The sequence below is a fragment of the Epinephelus fuscoguttatus genome, linkage group LG14 (genome assembly GCF_011397635.1).
Source record: "Epinephelus fuscoguttatus linkage group LG14, E.fuscoguttatus.final_Chr_v1".
Taxonomy (NCBI): domain Eukaryota; kingdom Metazoa; phylum Chordata; class Actinopteri; order Perciformes; family Serranidae; genus Epinephelus; species Epinephelus fuscoguttatus.
In genome coordinates, this window is record NC_064765.1 from 27297307 (window position 1) to 27323666 (window position 26360).

Below are 26360 nucleotides of genomic sequence, written 5' to 3' on the forward strand. Positions count from 1 at the left end.
GTGGTGGAACAAGCATTCATACCAGGTTTGTCAAAGTCATTTTAGTTCATTAACAGAAAAAACAGCCCAATTTGATCTGAAGTGGGCCTGACCTGTAAAACCATTGCAGAATAACCTATAAATAATGACACCTACAAATGTTTCCCTTCCTGTTACTGTAAAGATGTACATCCTGAAAATGTTCATGCTTTCACAAAACAGACAAAACAGCCTGATAAGAAAAACAAGTTCAATTTCAACAATATAGCTCTATCTTCAGTGAGTGTCTTGCACACATGTGCATATATATCCACTCCTGTGTAGTTACGCTGACACCACCACACCAAACTAAAGTGAAGAAAGGAGGTAAAATGATCCCCTACCTTACAGACCATTTTGCAAATTAAATGTTGTAGCAGTGCCTTAACAATAGTTTTACACCAGTATTGTTTTAAGATATAACTCTGATACAGCTGCTGTTTTTGCACAGTGTTCAATATCTTTAAATACGACCACAATATGAAGTCATTGTTTCACAGAGTCCTATTCTGGTAAGGGTGGAGGAACCTCTGAAGCTGCATTTAACATGAAGAAGGCTACTAACTGTTCAGCTTGCCCCTGGCAACTCTTGGCCTTCACAAGTGTATCAATGTCAGGTTTGCAAAATCATCCAGTGGGCTGGACTGGACCTCTTGTGGGGCTGGTTCTGGCCCACGGGTTGTAAGTTTGACGCTCCTGATTAAAAGCCCCTTCTTAATTAAAAGTAGTAATACCTTAATGTAACAAAAAATATAGAGATTTTATCAAAGATGTAAAGTAGGAATGTAAATTCTCATTTGCTGCAGAATGGTTCCTGTAGTATTAAATTATTGTATTATATTTTAGGATTATTAAAATTGATGCATTAATGTAGCATTTTAATAGTGTAGTTGGTCAAGGAGAAGCTTTTTTTTACCTTCTTTAGTCTGTTTGGTTGTTTAATCAATGACAATGCATCATATTTAATAGCTTACTAAGTGGAATCTCTATCATGTGGTTCAGGAGAGAGAAAAGTGTAATGGAAACATACAACTGAAATACTCATGAACACCCACATGTTCTTCAAAACTGTTGGAACCTAGTTACATACAGAGAAATGTTGGTTCCTCAGCAGTTCTTATAGGCCCCTGTATGGTTCTTAAGAGGTTCTCTACTGGTTCTTCAGCTTAATTTAGTTTAGTTTACTGGGGAAATAATAAAAACACTACATTAAAGTAGCCTACAAACAGTATATATTTCCAAAGAAGAACACATTAAAGCAGTGGCTCGCAACCTTTTTATCCTCATGTGCATGAAACATATTCCAGGTTTGAAAAGGTAACAAAATATGTCTCTCACTAAGCATTTAGTACTGGCTTCAGAATCTTTTAAGGCCCCATTTCTGAGAAATTATTTATATTTATTTTTATTTTAGGTAAGTAAAAGTGTCATTTAGAAGCATATAGACTTGTCCATGGTATCACCTGGCATAATTCAAGAGCCCCCAGGCTAAAAAATGTACTAACGAAAGTGCTATTTGATACCTGCAATGGCTCTATATAGAAATATTTGACAAAGGTGCTGTATACCACCTTTAAAAGACGGGTGACATATAGCACCAAAACACGTTCCTCTATGATTACGAGCCGAAGAAGTGTTTGGGGTAATGTACAGCACTGCTTTTGTTCAGAGTGTACATTTCACCACTGCTGCTCCATATCATTAAAAGACTATGTGCATGATCACAAAGATGCTGTCATATTTGTTTGGAAATCTGCACACAAAATCAAAATTACAGAGTCCAGAATGCAACATGATTTAATCTGATAAACTCAACTAAATGCACATATCAAACTTTTGAGCTTTTTGTGTCTGTTTGGTTATGAAACATGTCACCAATCATACGGTATAAGTACAGTGGCTGATGGTTCATCAGGTAAAGTGGGTTGTGATGGGTTCTGCTTTATTCATTGTAACAACAAACAACATCCATATAAAGCTTTTTACTGTAAGTAAAACAATTTGAAAACATGTATCTAACTGCAGAGGTAAAACACAGCCGAAGCACTTTAACCATATTTACATTTTAATGATGAGCACCAGGAGAGCAGCTACTTATTCAGCTACATCAGACATCAGCAGCATAGAGATCACTCTCCTTTCTGCTGTTGGCTCTACAGTGATCCAACACAAGTTTTCATCATTCCACGTGTGATTAAATCGTATCTAAGAGGCCACTTTAGAACAAGTTTGGTGCAGAAACAAAGTACCCTTACTTGGAAAAGCTACCCTATCAATAGAAAGGCATGTACTCTTCAAGAACACACACACAACAAAATCCGGCATCCTTCTTCACAGACTGTGCCTTTAGTTTGAGTATATTTATTGTAAGTCTGTATGTCTCTCTCTGTCCCATCAGGGCTATTCCTGGTACTGCCTCTCTGTGGCAGTGAAGAAATCCTCCAGAACGCTCCTGAGGTATTCGAAGGTGGGCCTGTCCTCTGGGTTTTCCCTCCAGCACAGACACATGATGTTATGAAGCCCATCTGGACAGTTTTCTGGCTGCGGCATTCTGTAGCCTCGCTCCAGGTTCTGGATCACCTCTGGGTTGGACATACCTGAAGGAGTATGGCAGTGAGTATGATGTTGTCAGCACTTATAATCCATGCTAGATTTGTAATTGGGTGATTTTATAAAATGATTTAGTGAAGGACAAGTATGAGTGCAGTAAATGAGTATTTACCGGGGTAAGGTATGCGTCCATATGTCACTATTTCTGTCAGGAGGATCCCAAATGACCATACATCTGATTTTATGGAAAAGGTGCCGTAGTTAATAGCCTCTGGGGCCGTCCATTTGATGGGGAACTTTGCACCTATGAACACAGGAGGATTTTTTTAAGAGCATGAACGCTTGGAGGTGACAGAATTTTATCAACCTTTGATTTTTGTGTTCCATTCAAAATATTTCCATGCCAAATGCACTCAAACAAAAACCTACAATAAAACAAATGATATCCTATAGAGCACATATCTACAGGCTCAAAAGAACATATGATAGAATATTTGTACAAGGTCTTGTTACCCTCTCTTGCCGTGTATTCATTGTCCTCAATCAGCCTCGCCAGTCCAAAGTCGGCAATCTTACAGATGAGCTCACTGGACACCAGAATATTGGCTGCTCTCAGGTCTCGATGGATGTAATTCTTCTCCTCAATGAAAGCCATGCCATCAGCTACCTGCAGGGGGCAGCACATCATCAGACAAGCCCTATGATTGCGTGTTCAGACATGAAATGAGCATGACTGACCTGTGTTAATGTTGTGTAATATTTGTGTGTGTATTTGACAGATGAACTGGTTTGGTCAACACCCAAACCAGGGAGTCAACCGCTTCCCCAGGTCAGTTTCTTATACCCTTTACATCTGTACTCCACCCAGGTACACACAGCTGAGCCAGCTCTACTTCCTCATACTGAAAGCTGCAGTCCTGCCTTTACCTTGCTTCAGACTGTCTGCTTATTTCAGTGACTGTGTTTCTGATTCAATCAAACACTACATGAGTCATTTCCACATAGGAAAACTGATACTACTTCATAATCTAATGTGTGAAGCAATTGGTCTGTGAGACATCTAAACCAGCCAAGAAGATTTCCACAGAAATCACCGCCCACAGTTAATAAGCATCTATGTCATTTTGTGTCTGCGTTCAGCTCTGCGCTTTGCTGGCTCGGTGTGATGTATATTTCAGACGTAAGAATCTATCACCCAGGTGTGACTGGCCCTGAGGGTCTTGTCAGAAACATGAGATGTACGTATGTTTGTGTATTTCATGAACTTCAAACGTCACCATGACTTCCCACTCAGACAGCCTACTTCTTCTTTTTTTGGTATGTTTCAATCTGAAACCATTATTTTGCGTTCATTTAATGAGGTATCTGTTCTGCTCTCATTACATATACGTGTACGCACATTTTAAGTAGGTGGATGTGGACAGAGTGTCTAATACTGCGGAAGAGCACAGTCATTAAACACCTGAATTTTTATGGTACGTCAGATGATGGTTAGAGTTACTTGCTTAGCCCTTTAACCACGAATGCTATTGGTGCATGACGACTGACTTGAAAGCATCTTTCTGTAAAACATGTTCACCACAAAGCTCTGTGTAAACTCTACCTCTCTGCGCCAAGCTCTAAGGCGTCGGAGAAATTGCCTACTCCGGATGAAGAACCTCTTGTCTTGTTAGACTTTGAAATTTCAGTCTGTCTTCCTGTGGTTGAGTTTTCCATTCCCACACCCACAGTAGGCCTACACGGGAGTCGAAGTTCCTTTACTGGCATGTAACATTTCAAGACGTAGGAGTGGGCATAATCAGAATTTGACATTTTTGGAAATACTGTCATTTGCTTTGCTGCTGAGAGCTAAAAAATTAAGATAGAGCCAGTATCTTAGTTTAGCGTTAGGATTAGAAACAGGAGGAAACCGCTAGCCTGGCTGTGTCTGAGGGTAAAAAAAAATCTGCTCACAGGCACTTCTACAACTCATTTAACAATTTAAATATGGTAATTAGTGAGCTATAGAGGTGGTGGTAGGTGGATTTTGTCACCGTCGGAAAGAGACAGGTTAACTGTTTCCCCCAGTTTCCAGTCTTTATGCTAAGCTAAGCTAAAATAAGATAAGCGAAGCCAACTGTCTCCTGGCTGTAGCTTCATATTTAACAGACAGATAGAGTGGTATCAATCATTTTTACCCAACTCTCAGCAAAAAAGAGAATAAGTATATTTCCCAAAATGTCAAACTATCCTTTTAACTTACTGTCTGTGTCAAACAATGTTCAAACATCTGGCTGAACTTCCTAAATAAGTCATTTGTCAGGGTTCTTTGTATATTCACCAGAGCCGGCCCTATCTATTAAGCGATATAAGCAGTTGCTTTGAGCCCCCAGGTCTAGAGAAGATTTTTTTAATGACGAAGAGACAATAACGAAGTAAAAATTGAAGTTACTTAACAAAAGCTGACAACATTTCGTTCCATTTTTGACAGTAAAAAGTGACAAAATAAAAAGCTCAAAGATGGGCAGAGTGGACAATTTAGGTAGAATATGTAAGTAATTTACTGTCCCCTAAAAAAAGCACTTCCAGGATTCACCTTGATATTTCCACTGTTAACTTTATGTGTGACAGTGCACAATCGTTGACACTTTGGCAGAGCAGTGACAGAACATCTTACTGTATGTCAGTGAAAGGCAGCAAGACAAGGTCAGATAAATTAAGCAGAAAATCTCCATCATTCAGTTTCAGGTTTTGTCACCGTGCCCTGATTATGACTTTTTAGCTGAGTTGGCACTGTGGTGAGCAGATAAAAGATGGAGTGTGAGAAAAAATAACGTTGGTGAATTTGTTCTCTATTCCGGCTGTTTGATAGTGACACACTTTGATTTGTGCCAACGTGTCTAGACCAACATTCATCACAATACACATGCACGCCTGCACACACACTCATACAGCTCAGCCCTTATTACAAGATTAGTGTTGAATGTAAGCCCCATTACAATAGTGGCCAGTTTCCTGTCTATGAGGATCATGCTGAGAGAACAGGAAGTGAAATAATAAATGAAAGGTAATGTGGTAAATGGAGTATGCAGATAAGAGCACAGATACATGTAGTAAAAAAAGAAGAAGACATGTCTTGCCTGAGATGCCATGTCTATCAGTGTGTTCATGGGCAAACTGCTTCCCTCCGTTGTTTTCAGGTAATCCACTAGGCTACCTGTAAAAATGACATTCAGGTTATACTTCTCCAGAAAAAAACTCTTAATTGTGTTTTTATTCACTTACTTCCTACTGCTAAAAAAGCTGTACAATGTGAATTTATCTCACAAACCACGTCAGCTTAAACAGGGTCAACCTATTTCTGCAAATAATAAACTAGGTTACCACCACCAGTACATCCTGAATAATACAGATGCACATACTCATTTACTGTATTGCGTGTGACAGTGCTATTTACAGAAGATTAAAGGTCCAGTGTGTAGGATTTAGGTCGATATATTGGTAGGAATACAATGTAATATCATGTTTTCTTTCATGTATGAAGCATTTTTATCTACACCACTATGTTTCTACAGAAGCCCAGAACGGACAAACCAAACACTGGCTCTAGATAGGGCCATTCAACTTTTTGCATCACCTACCATAGTCTGCAGCCCCTCCTTAATATGAAACTGCTTTATTCTGTGTTTTACCAGTTTAAATCCCCAGGTTTGTTTGTTTTGGAGAGGAAGAGACCTCTGCAGCTAATTCAGCTCCTGGTAACAACCTACTGAACATCTGGATCTTAAGTAAGCAGAGAAAAAAGGTGAGTGCATAGCTAGGCAGGCAGCTCGTCTCCGAGATGTCAATCAAATATTTTACCGGTTTAAATAACTGGATACGTTTGTTTTGGAGAGGAGGAGACCTCTGCAGATAAATTGGCTCCCAGTAACAACCTCCTGAGCACTGAACACTGAAGGAATTCTAACCAGGAGAAGTTTCAGCTTGTCGCAATCTGCAATCCTCACCATTAGATGCCACTAAATCCCCCTAAATCTAGGGGGATACACACTGTTACACACACTGTTATACACACACTACACACTGTTTCTTTAAGCCATTTGTCCAGAAGACTGATGATATTTTCCTTGGTCAAAAACATCATGACTCCTCATGGACATAAATAGACAGCTGGACCAGAAAAGCAGTTCAAATCAAGGAACACAACACTGTGAGGAAGTACACAGAGCATCAGTCAAGTTGATTTATAGTTTGTGACAGCAGACTTTGTGTTGAGTTTGATTAAGACCGAACAATACCTCCACACAGCAGCCAACCAAGTCAAACCAAAGGAAATACTTTAAGAGGAATGACTGTGCCAAGAAAGAGGAGGCCTTTGCTCCTCTGCTTAACTCCGGAAGACTGCTTTTGAAGTCTGAGAGCCAGAGGAGCGCTCTTTGTCAAGGTCACAAAGGGAAGCTGGGATGACACGCCTGTTATTTTCCATCTTTGTTGTCTTCAATAATAATAAAAATAAGAGGAGGGGGACAAGCTGAAAAGACGGGAACTACGAGCCATCCTTTCTCTTGACAACAGAGGCGACAATTGTGTCCTGTCCACACGTGGATCCCAGACAAAGAGGCAGCCTCATGTAGAGCCACTGCTGGTGGTTTACAGGCCACTCATACAAGACCATACAAAGGCACTCCATTCAATTGAGCTGTAAGGCTGCTGCTGTGTTTGTGACAGCATCTCTCTATGCATTTTGTTATTGTTCTTCCCAGTGAAAAAGAATTACAGAGACTTTTGAGGTTAAAGTGATACTGGATCACTTCCATATGTGGGCGTAATAAACAATTACATGGCATAGAGCTTGTAATATGGAATGTTGTTTGCAGCTGTTACCATGACCCCATTTCGTTTGTCATGTTTGCAATAATTTCTTACGTATTGTGTTTTGTAAGAGGATCCAGTGGTAAGATGCTAAACAAACTGCCATTGTCAAAATTTGTTTACTACTGCAACCTTAATAGCGTTCCAGTGTTTCTGCACATGTGCTTGTGAGTGTCTGTTGATGCATGTGCGTAAATCAGACTCTGAAATGTAGCCAAGTATCATCAAGGGGTCTCGGTGAACAATAACCTGATGAATCATCCTCTCCTATTTTAACACCCCCCTCGTCTCAGACCGGCCAGGAGAGACTTCCCCTGTAAACACCAGTAACCTGTCTGGAAAGGGGCCGGACAGAAGTGAAAGTTCATGTTTGCTTGGAAACATTTTAGCACAGAGCGGTGAATACAGGAGAGTTATGAGGAGAAGCTGAAAATAGCCTATCAGAAGACAGGCCACTTCAGCAGAGCAGCATGCTTTGGGAGGCATGACTTAACTCCCTTATTTAGGTTTGCTCTCACAGCTCCATTCATGTCCACTAAACGGGTGATGTTTATACCGTATCGTTGTAAATGTGTATGTCATATCATATCTTAAATCAAGTGCTGTGGTTGTGTGATTAAAAGGTGTACAAATAATTCAGCAGAGTCACTAGAGCCTGGAAAAACTATGACTCATGAGGGTGAAGCACACGGGGCAGCCCAGTCTTTTGTTCAAGCATGCTCTGGCACCCATAGTCCAATAACAGATCAACATGTTTGATCCTGACCACCTATGACGTGCCACCGCCTGTAAAACACTTTCTGTTTCTTCGCTCCGGGCGGAGAGCTTACCCTGATGACACCGCCTTTGGTGTTCAGGATAAAGGGGCAGGAGATTAACGATCGTTTCAGACAGGCTTAGACATATTCTAGGTAACAAAACTGAACTGAAAGAGATGGTATGATTACAGGTTTACTTTTTAATTTAGCTTCAAATGAGCATTCATTTCATGGAAATACCCTTGGACCAGATTGTCCTTTTTGTTTGATAATTGATATCTGGAATTCCCTCTCAGTCATTGGTGTTATTAGTAAATTGCCTCAGGCTGTGACACATAAAGGACATCTACCCACCATTTTCCATGTACTCTGTGACAATAAAGATTGGCTCCTGGGTAACGACAGCAAAGAGGCGAACGAGGCGTGGATGCTGCAAGTTCTTCATCATGTTGGCCTCTGCCAGGAAGGCCTCCACCGACATTGTGCCCATCTTAAGGTTCTTGATTGCCACCTTCCTGTCGTTATTGTAGACACCTGAAAATAAACATTTCAACATAAGTGGGTCTCTGAAAAGCATTGATTTAAGACTTTACAGTTGTGCTAGCACTCCTTTGAGGCTTTGGGGTAGGAGTGCTTTGAGCTAAATGCCAACATTAGTATGCTAACAACAGAGTGCTGCAGGGATACGTTTTGCTGTGGGCCAATGCAGAAGTTTGGATCTTGGATTAAAGTTTGTGATTTTGAGTTAAAGTTTATGATATTTACATGTTTTATTTAGCGAAATAATCCTCACAAATTCACACCACTCTTATAATTTGTGAAGCGTAAATGCAATCACCAGAGGTAAAAAGCTACTACTAGCGAACTACACCATGGTTGCATGACTTCAACTTCGCCACCACAACAAGGCTGTATGATGGCGTGATGGCGCTTTGTAGTGTCTTTAAGCCACTCATTAGCAGCTACCTTTTGTAAGACACGTAAGGCTACAAAATGTATGAGTCGGGTATTTACTGATGTATTTCATTCCATAGATCAAAGTGTGAAAGTCTTTTAAGCTACATGTGTTAACCACAGACCTTATAGAAAAACACCCACTGACTTTGAGATGAGGCAAGTGGGAATGCTAAAATGCTAACTCACTTCCAGGTGTTAGGACTAATTTCTGCGCCATTCTATAACAACGCTAACATGCTGATGTTTAGGTAATGTTTTATCAAGTTCACCACTTTAGCATTTTAGCTTAGCATGTTAGCTTGCTAACATTTGCTAATTAGCACTATACACAAGGTAGGCCCAGCAGAGACTGTTGGGTATGTTAATTTTGCAGATGATTGATCATAAACCAAAGCACTGGACAACTGTTCTAGGGAGGAAGTGTTTAGGAATTACATTGAGGGGCAATAAGTCCAGAGTTGTTGAGACATTTGACTCAAAACTACAAATGTCAATCACATGATGGCGCTAACAGAAAAGTCATGGGATCACCAAAGTTGGTATGTTTCATCCCTGGGAACCATGAAAGTCTGTAACAAATATGGTGCCAATCTATGAAAAAGATGTTGAAACATCTCACAGGGAAGATGAAAACTTGACCCTGTACCTGTACCAGTTTTAATGACAATCCACCTGATAGTTAATGAGCTATTTCACTCAGAACCACAAATGCTACCTTCATGTTGGTGCTAGAGTACAGGTGGAGGGATCACCAAAATCAGCAGGCTTTATCTTTTGTAAATGTTTGTACTTCATTTCATGACAATCCATCTGATAATTGTTGAGAAATTTAAATATGGACCAAAGCGGTCGACCCACAGTCATTGCCTTCCACAGAGTCATGCTGGTAACATGACTTATATTTTGCACACATGAATTACTACACCATGTGGAATGTAAAAATCATAGACTGTATAAAAGAAGTCGATGTAGCCACTGTGATGTCACCTATTGGTTTGTAGACTAATGTTTTGACAGCTTAAGTTTGCCTTTGTTTCTGTTGCCTTGTTGGTTTGTTGGAGCCAAAAGTGACCATATTTGGATGAGAGGTTGACGCTGCCATGGATACGCATTGCTACTTCTCTATCCTGATTGACAGGACACCGTGGTAGCAACTTGTCAATCACAAGATAGCCACAAAGCCACACCCCAAAGCATACCCTGCTTTATGGTGCATTTAACTCTAACTGGGACCATGATTTACAAAATGAACGTCACACTGTATTGAAGAAGACTTGAAACTAATGACTGAGACCATAAACTAATTAGGAGAATGTTTACTAAGGTATTAAATCAAGCGGGAAGTAAGATGATGTTGTCATAGATCTCTATACAATTGGACTTCTTTTTGCAACCATGGAGTCATTTCCTGTTGGCAATTAGAAAGAATGCAGATTTAAGGCACTTCCGTATTGGCTTCACTTTCAGACCCCAAGGCTACGTCCACTTCTTTAATACAGTCTATGTTAACGTGAACCAGGAGAGCTTTCACCTCTTCTTGTAGGTTCATAAACAGCGGTTGTGTCATGAGTTGTGATCAAATATGTGCTAAACTAACAACACTTCCACATGACTCTCATGCAAACAGCGTCTCATTCCAGATCTGGTACACTAACTCACCCGTATATCCTGTCAATCAAACTCACAACCAACCAGTTCCATCTCCAGTCATGTAACACGCTGAGCACCTCATACCATGCATGAAGCATAGCAATGGGAACAAACTACATTCACTACTCAAAGAATTTCTTCACCTCTTTTATCTACAGTGAAAATCTCCTCACCATTATCACATATTTGGATGTTAACTAACAAGGATATAAACTTCTTAGCAACTGACAGTCTCTGACTATTCAAGTTTGTCCCTGCACCACTGTTTGGGTGAGGATAAAGAAACAAACACAGCGCCAGACTACTTGCAGCTACTGTAAATAGAGAGTGGCTGTGAAATAAGGATAAGTTCCATAGCTGGCCTAATGTTTATCTCTAATACGGCGGTTTGTTTGGGACGTTGAACTGTGCTGGCAAATGAGGATGGAAAATAGAGGGGAAATACTCCTCTGATTGAATAATAAGAGGGTTGTGGCACAGATTATTTCGGCTGATACCCTTGTGTTCCAAACATTTTGTCCTCTTGTTTGACTTAATACTGCACAATGAATAGACATTCATGCAAGTATTGTTCAGAGGCTATTCCTCCAAGCTTTTTAGAAATTTAGATTTATATAGTCTGAGTGAGGTTGCATAACAGGGATAATATATCTCATCATTCTCCAGTTAACCAGCTCATACAAGCCTACAATTAAGACTGTGTTGAGGAAACTGTTCTGCAAACGCTGCAGAAAAAACCCTGGCTAAAGGCTTTCTAGCAGCCCACAACTTGATTGAGCAAGTGGACTCTGTAGTATGTGATGTATCTGTGTAAAATGGTGCAAACCCCTTAAAGCAAGACTTAAATGATTGGATTTGATTTAATGAATCAGTAATATGCCCATATTGGCATCTCTGTCACTCACCCATCCAGACTTCTCCAAATTGTCCCGCTCCAAGTCTGCGCTCCAGCTTCAGGGACTCACGTGGGATCTCCCACTCATCCTGCCACCAGGGCTTCTGCGGTGCCCTCGACTGACATGGCTTCACCAGCTTTGTGCACAACCCATCTGGATCACCTGGATGACACAAAGAGGAGATTTTCTAAAATGTAGACCCCACATTAATCAGCAGTCTTGAGTAATCCCGTCAAGAGTCTGCACGCACGTGAGTGATGCTGGACGAGCTCCTTCAGCGAGTTAAAGGATATCTTGGCTGTGATGTAGAAGCCACCGTTGTCCATGTTGCGGATTCTGTAGTGCTTGACTCCTTCACCAGAGTTGTGGTCCAAGTCCCTGATTGATAAGGAGAATGATCCTGGAACAGAGACAAAGTATTATCAGCATGAAATGATGCAGAGAATACAAGCCTACAATTAAGAGAAATGATGCAAATGATGCAAATGTCTGAAAGTCACAAATCAAATTAAGTTTTAAACATCAGTTTGGAGGGCGTATGGGTAGCATTTTATCACCAGTGTTAATTGTGTGTTTTTGTTAACTTAGAATGAGCCGTTTATATCTACAAAAGGAGGCCCCATCGACCATGTTGCACTGCCATGCTTCTATATTAGCCCAGGACAGACAAACTAAACACTGGCTCTAGAAGGGCCATTCACATTTTCCCATTTTTATGTCGGCAACCATATTTAGCAGCTTCTCTGCAACAAGCAGCATCAGAAAAACACAGATTTTTTAAAGTAAAACTGCTTTATTCAATATTTTTACTAGTTTTAATCACCAGGTCCATTTGTTTTGGTGAGGAAGAGACTTCTATGGATTATATGGATCCTGGTAAAAACCTCCTGAACATTCGGATCTTAAGTTATCAGAGAAATAAGGTGGGCACACAGTAGCAGGTTCTGGGCTAGCAGCCTGTCTCTCATGAGCCAAACAGCATCAGAGAGACACTAATTTCTAACGTGAAACGTTTTTATTCAGTGTTTTCACAAGTTTAAATGACCAAATCTGTTTGTTTAAAGAGTAAGAGACCTCTGAGGATAATTCAGCTCCCACTTCCTTACAGGAATACTAAATTTGTTTCAGTTACTGTTCTAAATCTGTTTTTTTTTTCTTACTGCTTTACAGTACAACAAACACTGATTTATGACACATCTAGTGGGGTTTGCTCTCAGTGTTTGTACTGCATTTCCAACACATGTAGTACAATGAATGAAATGTACATCACAGTAGAAAAGCAAAACAGAAATGAAAAGATGGAGCGAGTTGAGAAGCAGAAAGGGGGCTTGAGTGAAATGGGACTTACCACTGAAACACAGCAGTAATAACAAAACTGAGTGGTATAAAGGATACCAGTCATTTTATGCATTGTCTCACTTGTATAACACATATATTGATGTCTAAAAATGTTACACAAACAAGTGTAACAGTGGATGAACATGCCCAAACTGCTGCTGAGAAACCACCTTGTGAAATAGAAACTAGATTATTTGTATAGCCTATGAGTCAATGCCATGATGAACTAGAAAATCACCTGGGGTTGTCTCACTCTCTCGAATCAAGAAGGAGCCCTGCGTATTCCCAGGAGCGAGGAGCAGCCTCATGGCTTCGTTTCTAGAAATGTTCTTAAAGAACCACCTGCAGCAGAAACACATAAAATGCATCACACTTTGAGCTAACCACTTCCTTTCCCTCAGGGACACAGTATGTATGATATGAGATGGGTGTTGGGGTTGAGTGACATGGCGATGAGAGCAGTGTAGTTATGTTTCCTGTATGACATACGGTTCAGTCTCCACTGTGGTCATTGCAACAAAGTTGAACGGGATGTAGCCCTGCTGGCCTGTGGTGAGAGACTCTGCCAAGTACCACTCTGGATCATCCCTGGATGCCAAAAGAGACAGCAATGAGTCAGTTTACAGAAGCCTGCAGTGACGCCTCACAGCAGTCGAGACTTTCTGAATGGATGTGTGCACCTTCAGAAAGCAATTTCAATTCGCCCCCTCCACAGGCAAAAGGGTCTTTGCAATGTACGTGATGACTGCAAGAAATGAACCGCAAGAGACAGAAGAGATGCTGTGAACAATATTCACCACATTGTATCTACAGTTTGTTAAACCTTGGACAACTAGAGGAATCGGTCTCCCTAAAGTTATATTATTTATCATATGTTCATGCCTACATTTTTTGAGGAGCCTCCAACCAAACGCTGTACAATTTTCTGAGTATTTTTAAAATTAATTTTTATCTATTATTTAAATTTTTTTTTTTTTTTTTTTTTTTTTTGGTCAATTTGTCCACATTATCTGGTGCCAGGTATGTAAAACACTACATTTCTGTCATTTTTATTTAATATTTTTCAAGTTTTTTTTCCATAAAAATTATAAATATAGTCTAAAAGATATTATATTACACCTTAAAAATTACAGAGAACAAGAACATATTGGCGTTAGTGGTAAATACAGCCCTGATTGAATATAAAATAAACTAAAATAAACTATTAATAAACTAGTTTAGTTATTTTAATTTAGTTTTAGTTTGCTGGTCCACTGAAACCAAAACAAACCAGTCCTCTTTAGCCTTTTCATATTTATAGCCATCTTGGGGCGTTGGTGGCTTAGTGGATAGAGCAGGCACCCCATGCACAAGGCTGCTGCTGCGGCCCAGGTTCAAACCCCCCCCCTCCCCCCGATAAATAGCTAGCCTTTAGTCCCCTGTCAGAGGAGGTGAATATAATGGTATGTGCCTTAAATCACGAGACCATCGTTTAAACTCAGGTTTGATTTTTGGAGCTGAAAATAATAGTTAACATAGCTGGATGCACAGGGGTTACAGTGCTGCATACATGCTGTAGTGGTCCGACACACTCAAATGGAGTTTCAGGTGCCGTGACAGTTAGTGGATAGTATGCATCGTTGTCGAGGCTGAAATATCATCATAAATATTTTTACCAAGCTTAACTGTATGTTAATCAGCAGCTTACTTGTTGAGGATCTTGAGTTTGTCTCCCTTCTCAAAGCCCAGGTCACCGTCATGGTTGGGTTCATAACTGTATATGGCGACCACGAGGTTGTCTGCAAGAGAAATATTGTTAAGTTTGTGTTAAATGAAATGTAGGTGAAATACAGTTTTACTCACAAATGTGCCTGTTAGAATAGAATTAAAGCTTATGGTATGTGCTGTGTGTTTAAATATGTTTGATACTGATCATTTGAGGAATGGCTGCGGCTTAAAGCTCGGTGACAGTGGTAAATGGAGAAAGTGGGCATCCCTGCCTTCCATGCATTGTTAAATTATTGATATCATGGCTGAAGACAAGACGTACATAATCAAATACAGGATGAAGATACGGGACACAGGGGGATGTGAAGCCCCAGGGGCTGCAAATGTGGCTACATTGGCTGTCTGATGAGTTAGAAGTATAATTCAATCCATAAATAAAGGACACAGTGAGGTAAACAATTAAATTTTTTGTAAAATATATATATATATAATATTTGTAAAATATAAGGGAATTAGAAAATGTTCCACGAGTGAGTAATTAGGAAGATGAGAAGTTGAAAGATGTAAAATATGCAGTAGATAAAAAATAAACTTCTTAACTTCACTTTAATTTGGGATTAAGTAAAAAAAAAAGGCATTTTAATGTATTTCCAATATATATTTACTCATGTATGAACACTCTGTCTGAAACTGAAAAACTTAATCCCACACTTAATATTTATTAGTATTTTATGGTTGTACATTATTAACTCTAATACTGTCATTGTGTTTATCCACACTTTACGACTATTTTACTTCACTTTACTTCTTGCACTTGTCAATACTCAGACACACACACACATGTAGAAAAATATGCTGTATCTCGTCACCTGGTAAAGGCGATGTAGGGGGCGAATGCTGTGATGGGTAGTTGTATGGAATCAACTGGTCTGTGTACTGGTGAGGGAAGAACAAGATTAGACTTGCATCTTAAATTCAGCTTTCCAAAGAACGTCAGAAGACTACCACATGTCACTTTCAGTAAAAGATATGTACATTTCTGGTTTATGACGCAGATATCATCAGTGACGGTTACATGGTTTTTTTCTTCTCCCAGACAAAATGTCTCGATGTATTCTGGCACACACAGGTGTTTTTCTCCTTCATTTCTAATCTAATGGGACATCTAACCCGTGTAGAGGAAACAAAACAACATCGATGGAATAATTAGTCTCCCGTTTAATCACACACACACAAAAGACAACTTCCCTCGCAGTTATGTAAGTTATACAACTTTTCTGGACTCAAACATACAATAGCAGATTGTACCTTTCTTGGTATTGGTTACATAATTTAAACAACACAACATGAATTGGGGCAGTCCATGTGATGTTCACACCTTCTGCAGTCAACTTATCCAAGTGGTCAGTCACATTCACCACCACTAAACCAAAACCCATTCATGTCGAGCTCACTTATACACACACACACTCATTCATACACTACATCAGATACATAATGCACATTGAACTTACTGGATTGCATGACTGGGGAGGTATGGGGCAGTTGCAGTGTTCACAGATTTCATCCAGATTCTCAATCCAGTCGCCGTCTGAATAATCCGAACTGCAGTTACACCCCATCTTTTCTGCAATTTAGAGGCTCAAATTATGTTTCAAAAAGTATTAAGGGCATCAGAGTGTTCATAAAATAATTATTGCTCATTTTTAAAGGCAATTGAAAGTTTTTTTTTCAGTTTGGCCGGCATTTTCGATAGCTCTGTCGTCCCCAAGTAAATGTGTCATATAGATCCAAAACAGTTTTCTAAAAAAAAAAAAAAAAAAAAAATCCCTTAAACCCTTAAACATAGGACGTAAAAAAGGAAAACTATTTTCTAAGTTTCAGAAAGATTTGGGCTGCATTTAAAGTTTTGTCACTACAGAAGACACAAAATGTTTTCCTTTCCGAAAACTGCTTCAATCGGATGTGACTGAGGGCCTCGCCTCAAAATGGAGGCTCATTGGTGAACCAGGCTGGAAACTAAGAGCCTAACACCGATAAAAGCTTTCATTTTAGGCACTGTTTTTACACAGTATAAACCTGCACACATTAGTCAAATAAAATCACATCCAGAACTGTGACAAACAGTGTCATTGTTGCTGCCACTTCCAGCATGTCACATGCATTTACATGATCTAATTCTACCTCAGACTTGAATAGAAAGCTCTATAAAACTCTACAGACACTAATCTGGTTTAATCCAACGTCTGCACGTGTTCTGTATTGTGTTTTACACCAGTGTACAGCACGAACCGGCTTTCTCAAGCTTACTTGGCGCCTCTTGGGCCACTCATGGAACAGGGTCAGTGGGCTAATCGCAGCAGCCATGTGTCCCAAAGGCTCGCAGGCGTGAGAAAAATCTGAAGAGGCCTGACCCGGCAATAACAACCCACTACTGTACTGAGACCCCAAGGAACGAATCACAGGAGGATCACCAGTTTTCTTGAATTATCAGCACTCCTACGCCTACTGGCCAGCACTCAGGGAGTCACACAAACAAAGTCAGCATTTTCCATTGAGGGGCTACCCTCTTCTTCTCACCATGAGCAGCTGAAGGCCTTTCCAAACAAATACTGATGATTGTTATTGTTTGCAAAGTGTTATGGGTATGTAAATAATTAAGACATTTTGGCACTGTCGGTGAAATTTGTAGGCTAATAAAGTACACCTTTTCAAACACACCATAAATACAGACAAAATTAGCATGTTTAAAAAGACATTTACATGTGGATTTTCTTGTTGCTGCACCAATTTCATTCCAGTTTTGATGTTTCACATTCACATTTGTTTTTCTGCCTCACATCCGCTCATCATTATCTACATTATCTCCCACAAAGAGACATGTTTGTGTGACAGCTATGAATTTACAAACACATAAATGACTCAATTTTTATATTTGATTTTTTGAAAAATGAATTAACAAGACACAGGTGCATTCTCATTACAATGAGAAAGCATCCTGTTGTTTAATGTGGTCACATCGTTTTTGTCATTTTTTTATTCATCTAATTTTCATCAGCTGTGATGATGACACAACCAGTATCTGAATATGTTTTGTTACCAGACGTTAAGGTTAAAATCAGGCAACAACATGTTGATTTTAGCTGACTGGCCATTACTCCTGGGTGTGGACATTATTTTTCTCTAGGTCAATTTTCAAATTACAATCTTGTTAATAAAAAAAGTACAAACTTCCAACTGTAAACAACCCCTCTGATTTATGTGGCATATTTTACATAACATGTATGATAATTACAAGGAAATGATAATACAGTAAATGGCCGTCTACCTAAGTCACACTCTTTTCTCTATATATTATAAACCTATATAACACTGATAGAATCACAACTTTGAAACTCACCTCTCGATATGAAATGTCTCTTCAAGCCTCCAATAATATCAGATTTCACGTGCCGCCATGGAGATACTCTTTGTCAAATAGTTATCTCTTTTAAAAGAGCTATTTAGCAATAAGTGAGGTTTTCACTACTGGAGCCACGGTGTGAAGATGTCATCATCCGCCTCTCTTGTTATAACTATCTCAACACCAGAAGTGCTGATGTGTGTGTGCGCAACACTTTGGAGGAGTGGAGGAGAGCGACCCAGAGAGTTTCCTGTCGTTGAAATGTTGAGGGTTGCTATGCAAGGTTTCTAACAGGTGCTTTACCATGCAGCTGTGTGTGCGAGCAGGGGGGAACGTTACATTCTCCATGGTAAAGGGGTCAGGACGCCACCTTTCCTGAAACATGTTTCCAATACAGTTTAAAAAAAGGAGGCAGTGGTAGGCTGTGAGACAGTGGTGGGGTTATATTTATACATTTTACTTGTAACATGTGTAACATCTGTGTGTCAGTGACCTTTAAGGTGAGAAGAACCAGTGCGGGGTTGACATGGAAATCCAGGGTTATTCAAAAAAATGTACCCCACCAGAGCGTTTGACAAGATAGATGATTTCAGACAGCGTCAGATTGATCTTAATAATATTATAAGTAAACTGTGATTTATCATATTGACACATAGAATATACAGTATATCTTATACTTTGCACTATTTTATTTTATTTTATTTTATTTTAATTTATATGACACCTGCTGCTATTTTTATGTATCACTGCACTATCCAAGATGGACTAACGAATTTTCGTTCTGATGTGCATTGTAAGGTGTGTATCTGAATGACAATAAAGGTCTTTCTAAGTCTAAGTCTAAAAGACCATTTTGGCAGTTTTGGACAGTGGTGTTTCCTGTGTAGTGGTTTCAAGGCCCAGATTTAGACAACGAGGCTTACTTTGTCATTCACACATGTGGTTTGTGTCTGTTTTGTTTGTGGCCAGAGGACCATTTAAAGACTTTGGTCTTGGTCTTCTTAACCAAGTCCAAAAAAAAAGACAAAATGAGTCACAAATATCTCACTTATAGAGGGGACATGTCAATCAGTGGTTGACCCTATACGAATCATCATTTTACCCAAAACTCTTTGCTGAGTGGTCACACTTGGCCCTGAGAGGAGAAGCGAATTGCCAAGTCTCTCAGCTTGCACCGTCGCGTTTTCTACAGCTCTGCTGCGGGCCGCATCTCTTCTCTTGTGGTGAACGGCTGCCGCTACAGAGCGCGCACTGGCAGGAAGTCAGTCCAAACATTACAGGAAGTGCACAGACATGTGTGTTTAGAAGACTGCCACAGCATAGATTAAAGCCTCACTTGATGAAACCACCTGAGCTCTGTCTTTTTCCGTTAAAGCTCATAACTGAGAGAGTGTAAATCTAAGAGGGTGGGTGAGGTAGTTTCACTTTTTTTTTTTTTTTTTTACCTTTCGACAGTGATATAAGTTATGGAGCCTTTTACTGGGCTGATTTCAATAAGACAAAATCCACTCTGTTTCTAACTACAAATTCTTATCAGACCCAATTTCCTCTTTAATTTGAAGGGATAATACCATGGATCAGCTGGCACACACCTAAAAGAACCTCACCACCTTTGGAGATCACTTTTTCGGCAGGTGTTATGAGCCTTTAAGGGTATTCCTAGTTTCCCTTTCCCACAGCTGTCGCTACTTGTAAATGTGGTTGGAAATCACATTCTGTTACGCAATCGCATCGAGATACTATCAATATGCACAAAGTTTTCCAGCTTTCCTACCACCCGCCCTACAATGCAGGTGCTGGCTTCTTTCATGTGAGTGCGTGCGGCTTTTGTTTTGCTGCTAATGCTTACTCATGTACACCTTAGCACAGTCTTTAACCGATTCAAATTTCATGCATTTTTAAGCTTGTTTTGTTTCCAAACAAACACTCTAATACCGGCTGTGCGATGATATGGAGAAAAGGTCAAGTGAAACTATCTGCAGGGCAGAGCTGAGTGACATGAGAAACACAAGTCTGCAGAGCTTTATTGTAAAAGCATTTTCTAAAGAATGAGGCCTCGAGGTAAAAAATCGCAACCCCTGTGCATTTTCCATATGATATTCATTTCCACTCTTAAGGTCTAACGTCACACATGAGGTCATCTGTGTCCTGAAGTATGCCATGTTAGGATCATGTCAACAGTTGCGCTCTCATTTCACACAGTGGCCGCACTCTGCCAAGGCATATTTGGTTACTTGTTCAACTAATTATGTTCAACAATGTCTGTGGTTCTGCACATCCCTCTGGGGCCCCATTCTTATGTTTGTATATTACACCAGGTCGTGAATGTCTCGTGGCAGGAAAGAAGAGACTGTTGTGCAGGATGGCTTTAAGACCGGGGATGGATCTGATGAAGCGTGTGGTGACATTTAGCCTAGATAAAATTCATAGCAGATTGTGCAAAGTCACACAGAAGCAGTAAAAAGTGTCTGTTCCAACCATGCAAAAAACATAATGTTTAAATATTGATAAAACATGATTTACAAGTGGGAAAGTCTTGAATATTGTCTTCTGTGTGCATGAAAAACATTTTAAAGTGATGTTTTCATTAGTGTACAATCCCCTAAAACTAAGAATCATTGTGGCTTTGTTAGCTTAGCATGAGCCGTTTATACCTACATAGAAAGCAGGCCCTCTCCCACAGATCCCATCATGCAGTAACCTAGAATGTACAAATCAAACACTCGCTTTAGAGAGGGCTTTTTGCATTTTCGTGTTACCTGAAAGCCACCGTTATTTCTCTACATGCCTGGAAAATGAGGGAAGGGTATTCAGACCACCACTAGCTGCCACTGAATCTTACACACTGTTCCTTTAAGGCACTTTTCTTTTATTCTCATTTGTCAAATACATATTATTTTACAGTAGCATGTTTAACAATAATAATAAGTTGTTTACATTTAATACAGTTACAATCAATGTCAAATATCACTCAACAAAAGTATCTCAGCTGTTACTACTAATATTAAGCAATATAATAAGTATTTTGGGTGACAAACTACACTTGGTCACTGTCCAGCCATATATAGTTTCCAGTCTGTGCTCTGCAGCATCTGGATATGGTAATGGAAAACAAAATGCTTTAAGCACAGCCTCCTGTGTCCTGTCACTGCAGTGGTGAGGCTATGGAGATATATTTGGTTTGTGAAGAAGAGGTGTAAAAATGCTGGTGTGTGACTCGCACTTCCTTTGAAGATAGCGGTAGGGACGGTGCTCTGATGAAGGCCTCACCAGCTGGAATGTGTGGCTGTATTAAAGGGCTGTTTTAATGTGTTGCTGATCATTTTCAGTTATCTGACCAGACTGGAAGAGACACACCAATGTCTTACTATTTTATTTGCAGTCAACTCCACGAAAACATTTACTGGTAAAGCACTGGTTCCCACCCTCTTTGGCTTATGTGATCATTACTAAACTGATGCTGGGGGCAGCCTTTTAAATTGTATGTTGACACATAAGGGGTCTGGAGTAAGAAGGGGTCGGCGTTTAGGTTTAGGTAACAAAACTACTTGGTTATGGTTTGGAAAAGATTTCACTAAAAAACACCTGATTTTGAGTAGCACGAACAGAGCAGTAAGAAGCAGCTGATGGTTAGGTATAGGGATCAAAACTACTTTGTTTTGGTTGGGAGAGATTCAACCATTGCTCTGACTGTCTAAAATGATAACGTTGCCCTTGATGTCACCCTGGTATTTTGACACTCTGGGAGCGAGACCAGGCTGTGCAATCTCTAATCACTGAAGTTCAACCAGAGGGTGGTCAGACGATTAATGGAAAAGACAAAAGGGAAATCTGTTCTTCTCTGGTTCCTTTCCTGTTAATTGCCTCACAGCCTCTCAAATTCATTTTGCTGGCCCTTGCCTGGACCCTGACCCCTAAGTTGGGAACCACTGATTTAAAGTAAACAGACATGTCTGAAAAGCTCCTTCCTGTACTGGGACTACAAAGCTCACCAATAAGGCACTGACTTCTTCTATGGAGTGAGCTTCTTCTTCTATGACAGTCTTTCAGCTTATCAGTTCTGCTCTCCCTGTGACTGTTTTGCACTCCTTTGGCACAAGTGAAACTTTATTTACAGAAATCACTTGGTAGAGATGTTGAACATAATGCCCATTTTAAATTTAAGTCAAGCTCTAAGCTGTCATCTGTGAACTCTGATTACAGTAGCATGACTGAGTCAATAGCAGAGCAGGCCAGTCTCCGTCCAGCAGGAAGGTGTGTCTGCATTAAGGGTGTGTTCCCCCTACAGGTTGGCACGCTGAGGCTTCCTCATACATGTCAAGCCAAGGTGCACAGTACTTTTCGTTTCCACTCAGGGCACCAATAGCTCGCAGCCACTCTTCACTCAATCAACAAGTCCTGAGGAGGAAGTAAAACTCATAACTAGCCAACACAAACACAAAGAAGGCCATGGGAACATCCTCAGTAACATGAATACGGGTTTTAACACAGTGAGAAACGTCTGGAGTTGATGTTCATCTTGGTGAGGCCCAGGTGTTTGAGCGGGGTGGACAGAGCGAAGGCAGCTTTCATGGGGATGTCACATAGCAGGTCCGACTCCTCGCCACACTCCTCCAGCTCATACGTCGCATCATCCAGCATCTCCTTATGGCGGTCGCACACCTGCTCCACTTTCAGCCGGTGGATCTCCCCACGCAGACGGATCAGCTGACGGGCCAGACGATTGTCCTGAACCTGCATCTCCCTCTGCGGAGGCAACAGGGATAAGGGGTTGGATTAGTGAGATATCAGAGAGTGTGTGGAGGTGTGGATTTATGGCTCTTATCAAAGTTTTTATCCTCTTATCAAAGTGTGTAAATCACTGGCGTATGGAATATACAGGCTGCAGAGTGTGAGAAAACACACATCATATTGTTTCACAAACAGTTTGTTTGGCTTTGAAGACTGCATGAAGTCGGTCATGCTATCCCCTAATTTAGGTCAGGCATTCATGCAGAGCAGATCAGTGACACCTGAGCGGTGACTTAGAGGTGAAGTATTGAGATAGACATCTACTTCACACATATGCACAGTGGCGCAACATGAGGGAAGAAGCAGAAAGACAATGGCTGACTCCCCCACTAACCGCCACGGTGAAAATAATTGGAAGCCAATTTTTTTAAGAGGCTGTGGCTGACGTGAGGGCAGCAGTATGTACACAACCTAAGGTGTCCATTGGTACCAATCATGTCGCCATAGCGTGTTGGGAAGGGGGCTAAATAATGCTCCAAAGTTATGCTATTTTTAGATTATTTTTTGGCATTTTTGCCGTTGTTAGATAGGAAACTCTGGCATGAAACAGGAAGAGAGAGGGTATGACATGCAGCAAAAGGCCAGAGTTGGATTCAAAACTGTGGCTACTGCGGCAAGGACATAGCCTTTGTACATGGGTGAGCTAATGGATGCCCCGACATGACTATTTTTAAAGCGTTCCTTGAACTCTCACTCTCAAGATATCTGAGTGAAAATGTGTCCTATGGGTACCCATGAGTTTCCACTAAACTTGAGAAAGCTTATTCCTAAGACTGGGCAATATATTAACATTTTATTGTTATCGTAATATGAGACTAGATATCGTCTTAGATTTTGGATATTGTAATATCGTAAATGTTGTCATTTCCTAGTTTTCAAGGCTTTTCTGACTGACTGATTAAGTTGTTCTATTAATTGCCTTTCCCCACTTATCCACATAAGTGATGACTACTCATCAAAAATCTCACTGTGTAAATATTATGACAAAGCACCAGTAGTTAACCTGACAGTATTGCTGCAGTATCCTCCTGAGACCTGAACTTTTGTTTGCTATGCATTAATTTCTCATAGCTATTTTGGACCAGTAGGAGTCGGTGAATATAAAAACCTAAACATTGTCAACAATAATTAAGTCCCAATGTGTATGTGTGTATTTACAGAGATAGCACTGGCGATCTGAACTGGTCAGTGGCGAAAAAAAGCACTTTTAGACTGGACGCATTTGCCCCCATTACCATTTTAGCTTGTTTTGCGCCTCAATACTGAACCAATTTTAGAACGAGTGGTACCCATGAATCATACGCACACATACATATAGGGAAATAGGGCCCAGGTTGAAAAATACCGAAGTTGTCCTTTAAGTAGAATGAAGTATAAGGTTAAGAAAACCAAAAATGTGATATTCTCATATGAAGACACAGAGTCTCAGGAGGATATTGCTATCAAGGTATGTCATCAAAAATATTGTGGTACTTGCTTTCCACAATAACGCTCAGCCATACTTTTTCCCATTGAATGTATTATTCTTATAGTAAATGTACTCCTTCAACTTAAAGCTGTATGTTTGTATTTTTAAAGGAAAGGACAACCAGCCTATATGAAGAACAATGAATTACCTGACATGTATAGATGCTCAACACATTAAAACAGGTTTACTGTAGAGTTCAAAATGTTAACTGTACTGGAGTTATTAGTCTGTGCACATCAGATAATTAGTAATATTAAGTGTTAAATTCCTCAACTCTTATTTTGACATAGTTTTCAACTAACTTATATAGGCTACTTTAACAGCATAAGCGAATTCCTGAAGTTTAGTTATGGCTTTTGGTTTTGGTGTGCCACCCCAAGATTATCAGTGGCCCCATCTGGCCACCCCCATGAAAACTTTCTGGTGGGCGTCACTGCAAGTGCAGATGGGGGACTTTGGACTAATACTGACTGAGACTGAGACTGAGACTAATAACCAGTCATTCTTTTTCAGTGTAATAGATAAAATGCTCACTCACCAGCTCTTTTCTCAGAAACTCCAAAGCATCATCAATGGTATCAAAGCCACAGATGTTGCGCACAACCACCTCCGAGTTCTCATCTCTCAGAACTGCAGGCATGGACACAACCTGTGCTCCGGAGCCCGGGCTGCCAGCCGGGTAACTCTCCTTCCACGGCCGACTCTGTACCCGCTCCTGCCACTCCAGATAGGACGGTCTGCGAGTCTGCAACTTTAGCTTCTCTGTGAGTGCTTTCACGTTGTCCAGATCCTCCGTGTCTCCCTCGGAGGACTCTCCTCCAAACTCTTTGAAATCCATCGGCGCAGTGTTGAACGAGTGTTTGGGGATTCACGTGAACGTCGATCTGTGGATTGGCAGCTCGGAGCGCAACAGGTCCTTACCTCCTTTATAGGGAGATGAGAAGCAGTGACCGCCCATCCCACAGAGAACTGAGAGGCTGGATCATGTATGGGATTTTTTTTTTCCAGCGTAAGGAAGTTAGATTTCCTTGAACTTCCTTAAAACCTCAAAACAAAGGCTTGCTTTGTCACATGTTGATTGAAAAAGAAATAGGTATAACTAAATGTGCATTAATAATTTCAAATAAATACAATTATTTAAGAATTTGGAGTCAGATGTTTCCACCACATTTATTTAATCACAAATTCAGAGGTGGAAAGTACTACATGTACAGTTTAATTATACTTAATGTGCATATTATGTCACTTAATACCTCTAAAAGTCTTCAGATGCTACTTATGCTATTACTTAAGTAGGAGTAATATTACAGAAATGTAGAAATTCTCTAAAAGTAAAAGGCATGCATTAAAAATCTGAAGGAAAAATACTCAAATATAATCAGCAAAACCCTCTTAAAGTATTAAATGTAAAAGTACACAATGCAAGAAAATGGCAAATGTGAGTGTGGCATTATTGTCTATACTCTATATTACAATTCTGTGTTGTTATTACTGCTGCATTCATGTTTAAGAAGCATTTTAATGCTGTAGCTGGAGCTATTTTAAACTACTTTATAGTCCTGGGTACTTTAAATTAATACAATGACTTGTAGGCTATGCTTTTCCACTATATTCAATAGATTTCGTGTCAACTTTGGCAGGGTACACATATGGATCAGAGGTTTGAGGGTTCTTTGCAAGAACATTTTTGACATCAAACACTCAGTTTAGTGCATTCTGGTGGATTCTTATGAAGCAACATGTACTGCCATGTGTTTTGTGTGCGAAATCTGCAATCAGCAAAGTAAGTACACATAGTAAAATAAACCTATGGAGTTAGTACAACGTAGCATATAATGGAAAAACACAAGAAAAGATCAAGTACTTCAAAGTGACACTTATGTACATTGGGAAATGTGCTCCGTTGTTCCACTACTGCAGTGCACTACATCTTAGAGGGAAATATTGTACCTTTATTTGCAGATCAACATAAA

The 26360-nt window shown here is 40.1% G+C and overlaps 2 protein-coding genes across 2 annotated transcripts; both read right to left on the minus strand.

Moving 5' to 3' along the window:
* Nucleotides 1-1797: 1797 nt before the first annotated feature.
* Nucleotides 1798-18306, minus strand: lck (LCK proto-oncogene, Src family tyrosine kinase). Its single transcript, XM_049596607.1, has 13 exons — nucleotides 18126-18306; nucleotides 16240-16352; nucleotides 15595-15661; nucleotides 14706-14796; nucleotides 13508-13606; nucleotides 13257-13360; nucleotides 11931-12080; nucleotides 11690-11842; nucleotides 8532-8711; nucleotides 5688-5764; nucleotides 3082-3235; nucleotides 2741-2872; nucleotides 1798-2615 (listed from the first exon to the last, which is right to left on the minus strand). The coding sequence occupies exons 2-13, from the start codon at nucleotides 16345-16347 to the stop codon at nucleotides 2419-2421; spliced, it is 1512 nt and encodes a 503-aa protein (XP_049452564.1). The 5' UTR covers nucleotides 16348-16352; nucleotides 18126-18306; the 3' UTR covers nucleotides 1798-2418.
* Nucleotides 18307-20966: 2660 nt separating this feature from the next.
* On the minus strand, nucleotides 20967-25334 carry fam167b (family with sequence similarity 167 member B). The gene is made up of 2 exons (XM_049595955.1): nucleotides 24926-25334; nucleotides 20967-22874 (listed from the first exon to the last, which is right to left on the minus strand). The coding sequence occupies exons 1-2, from the start codon at nucleotides 25223-25225 to the stop codon at nucleotides 22611-22613; spliced, it is 564 nt and encodes a 187-aa protein (XP_049451912.1). The 5' UTR covers nucleotides 25226-25334; the 3' UTR covers nucleotides 20967-22610.
* Nucleotides 25335-26360: the final 1026 nt, after the last annotated feature.

Bases quoted from the DNA above. Each gene is read 5' to 3' on its own strand.
- lck (XM_049596607.1), bottom strand. From the start codon at position 16,347: ATGGGGTGTAACTGCAGTTCGGATTATTCAGACGGCGACTGGATTGAG. The intron at 13,607-14,705 runs GTAAGCTGCTGA...TTTGGCATCCAG, and splicing joins AAACTCAAGATCCTCAACAA to GGATGATCCAGAGTGGTACT. The intron at 3,236-5,687 runs GCAAGACATGTC...TGCCCCCTGCAG, and splicing joins TGATAGACATGGCATCTCAG to GTAGCTGATGGCATGGCTTT.
- fam167b (XM_049595955.1), bottom strand. From the start codon at position 25,225: ATGGATTTCAAAGAGTTTGGAGGAGAGTCCTCCGAGGGAGACACGGAG. The intron at 22,875-24,925 runs GTGAGTGAGCAT...TTGCCTCCGCAG, and splicing joins AGTTTCTGAGAAAAGAGCTG to AGGGAGATGCAGGTTCAGGA.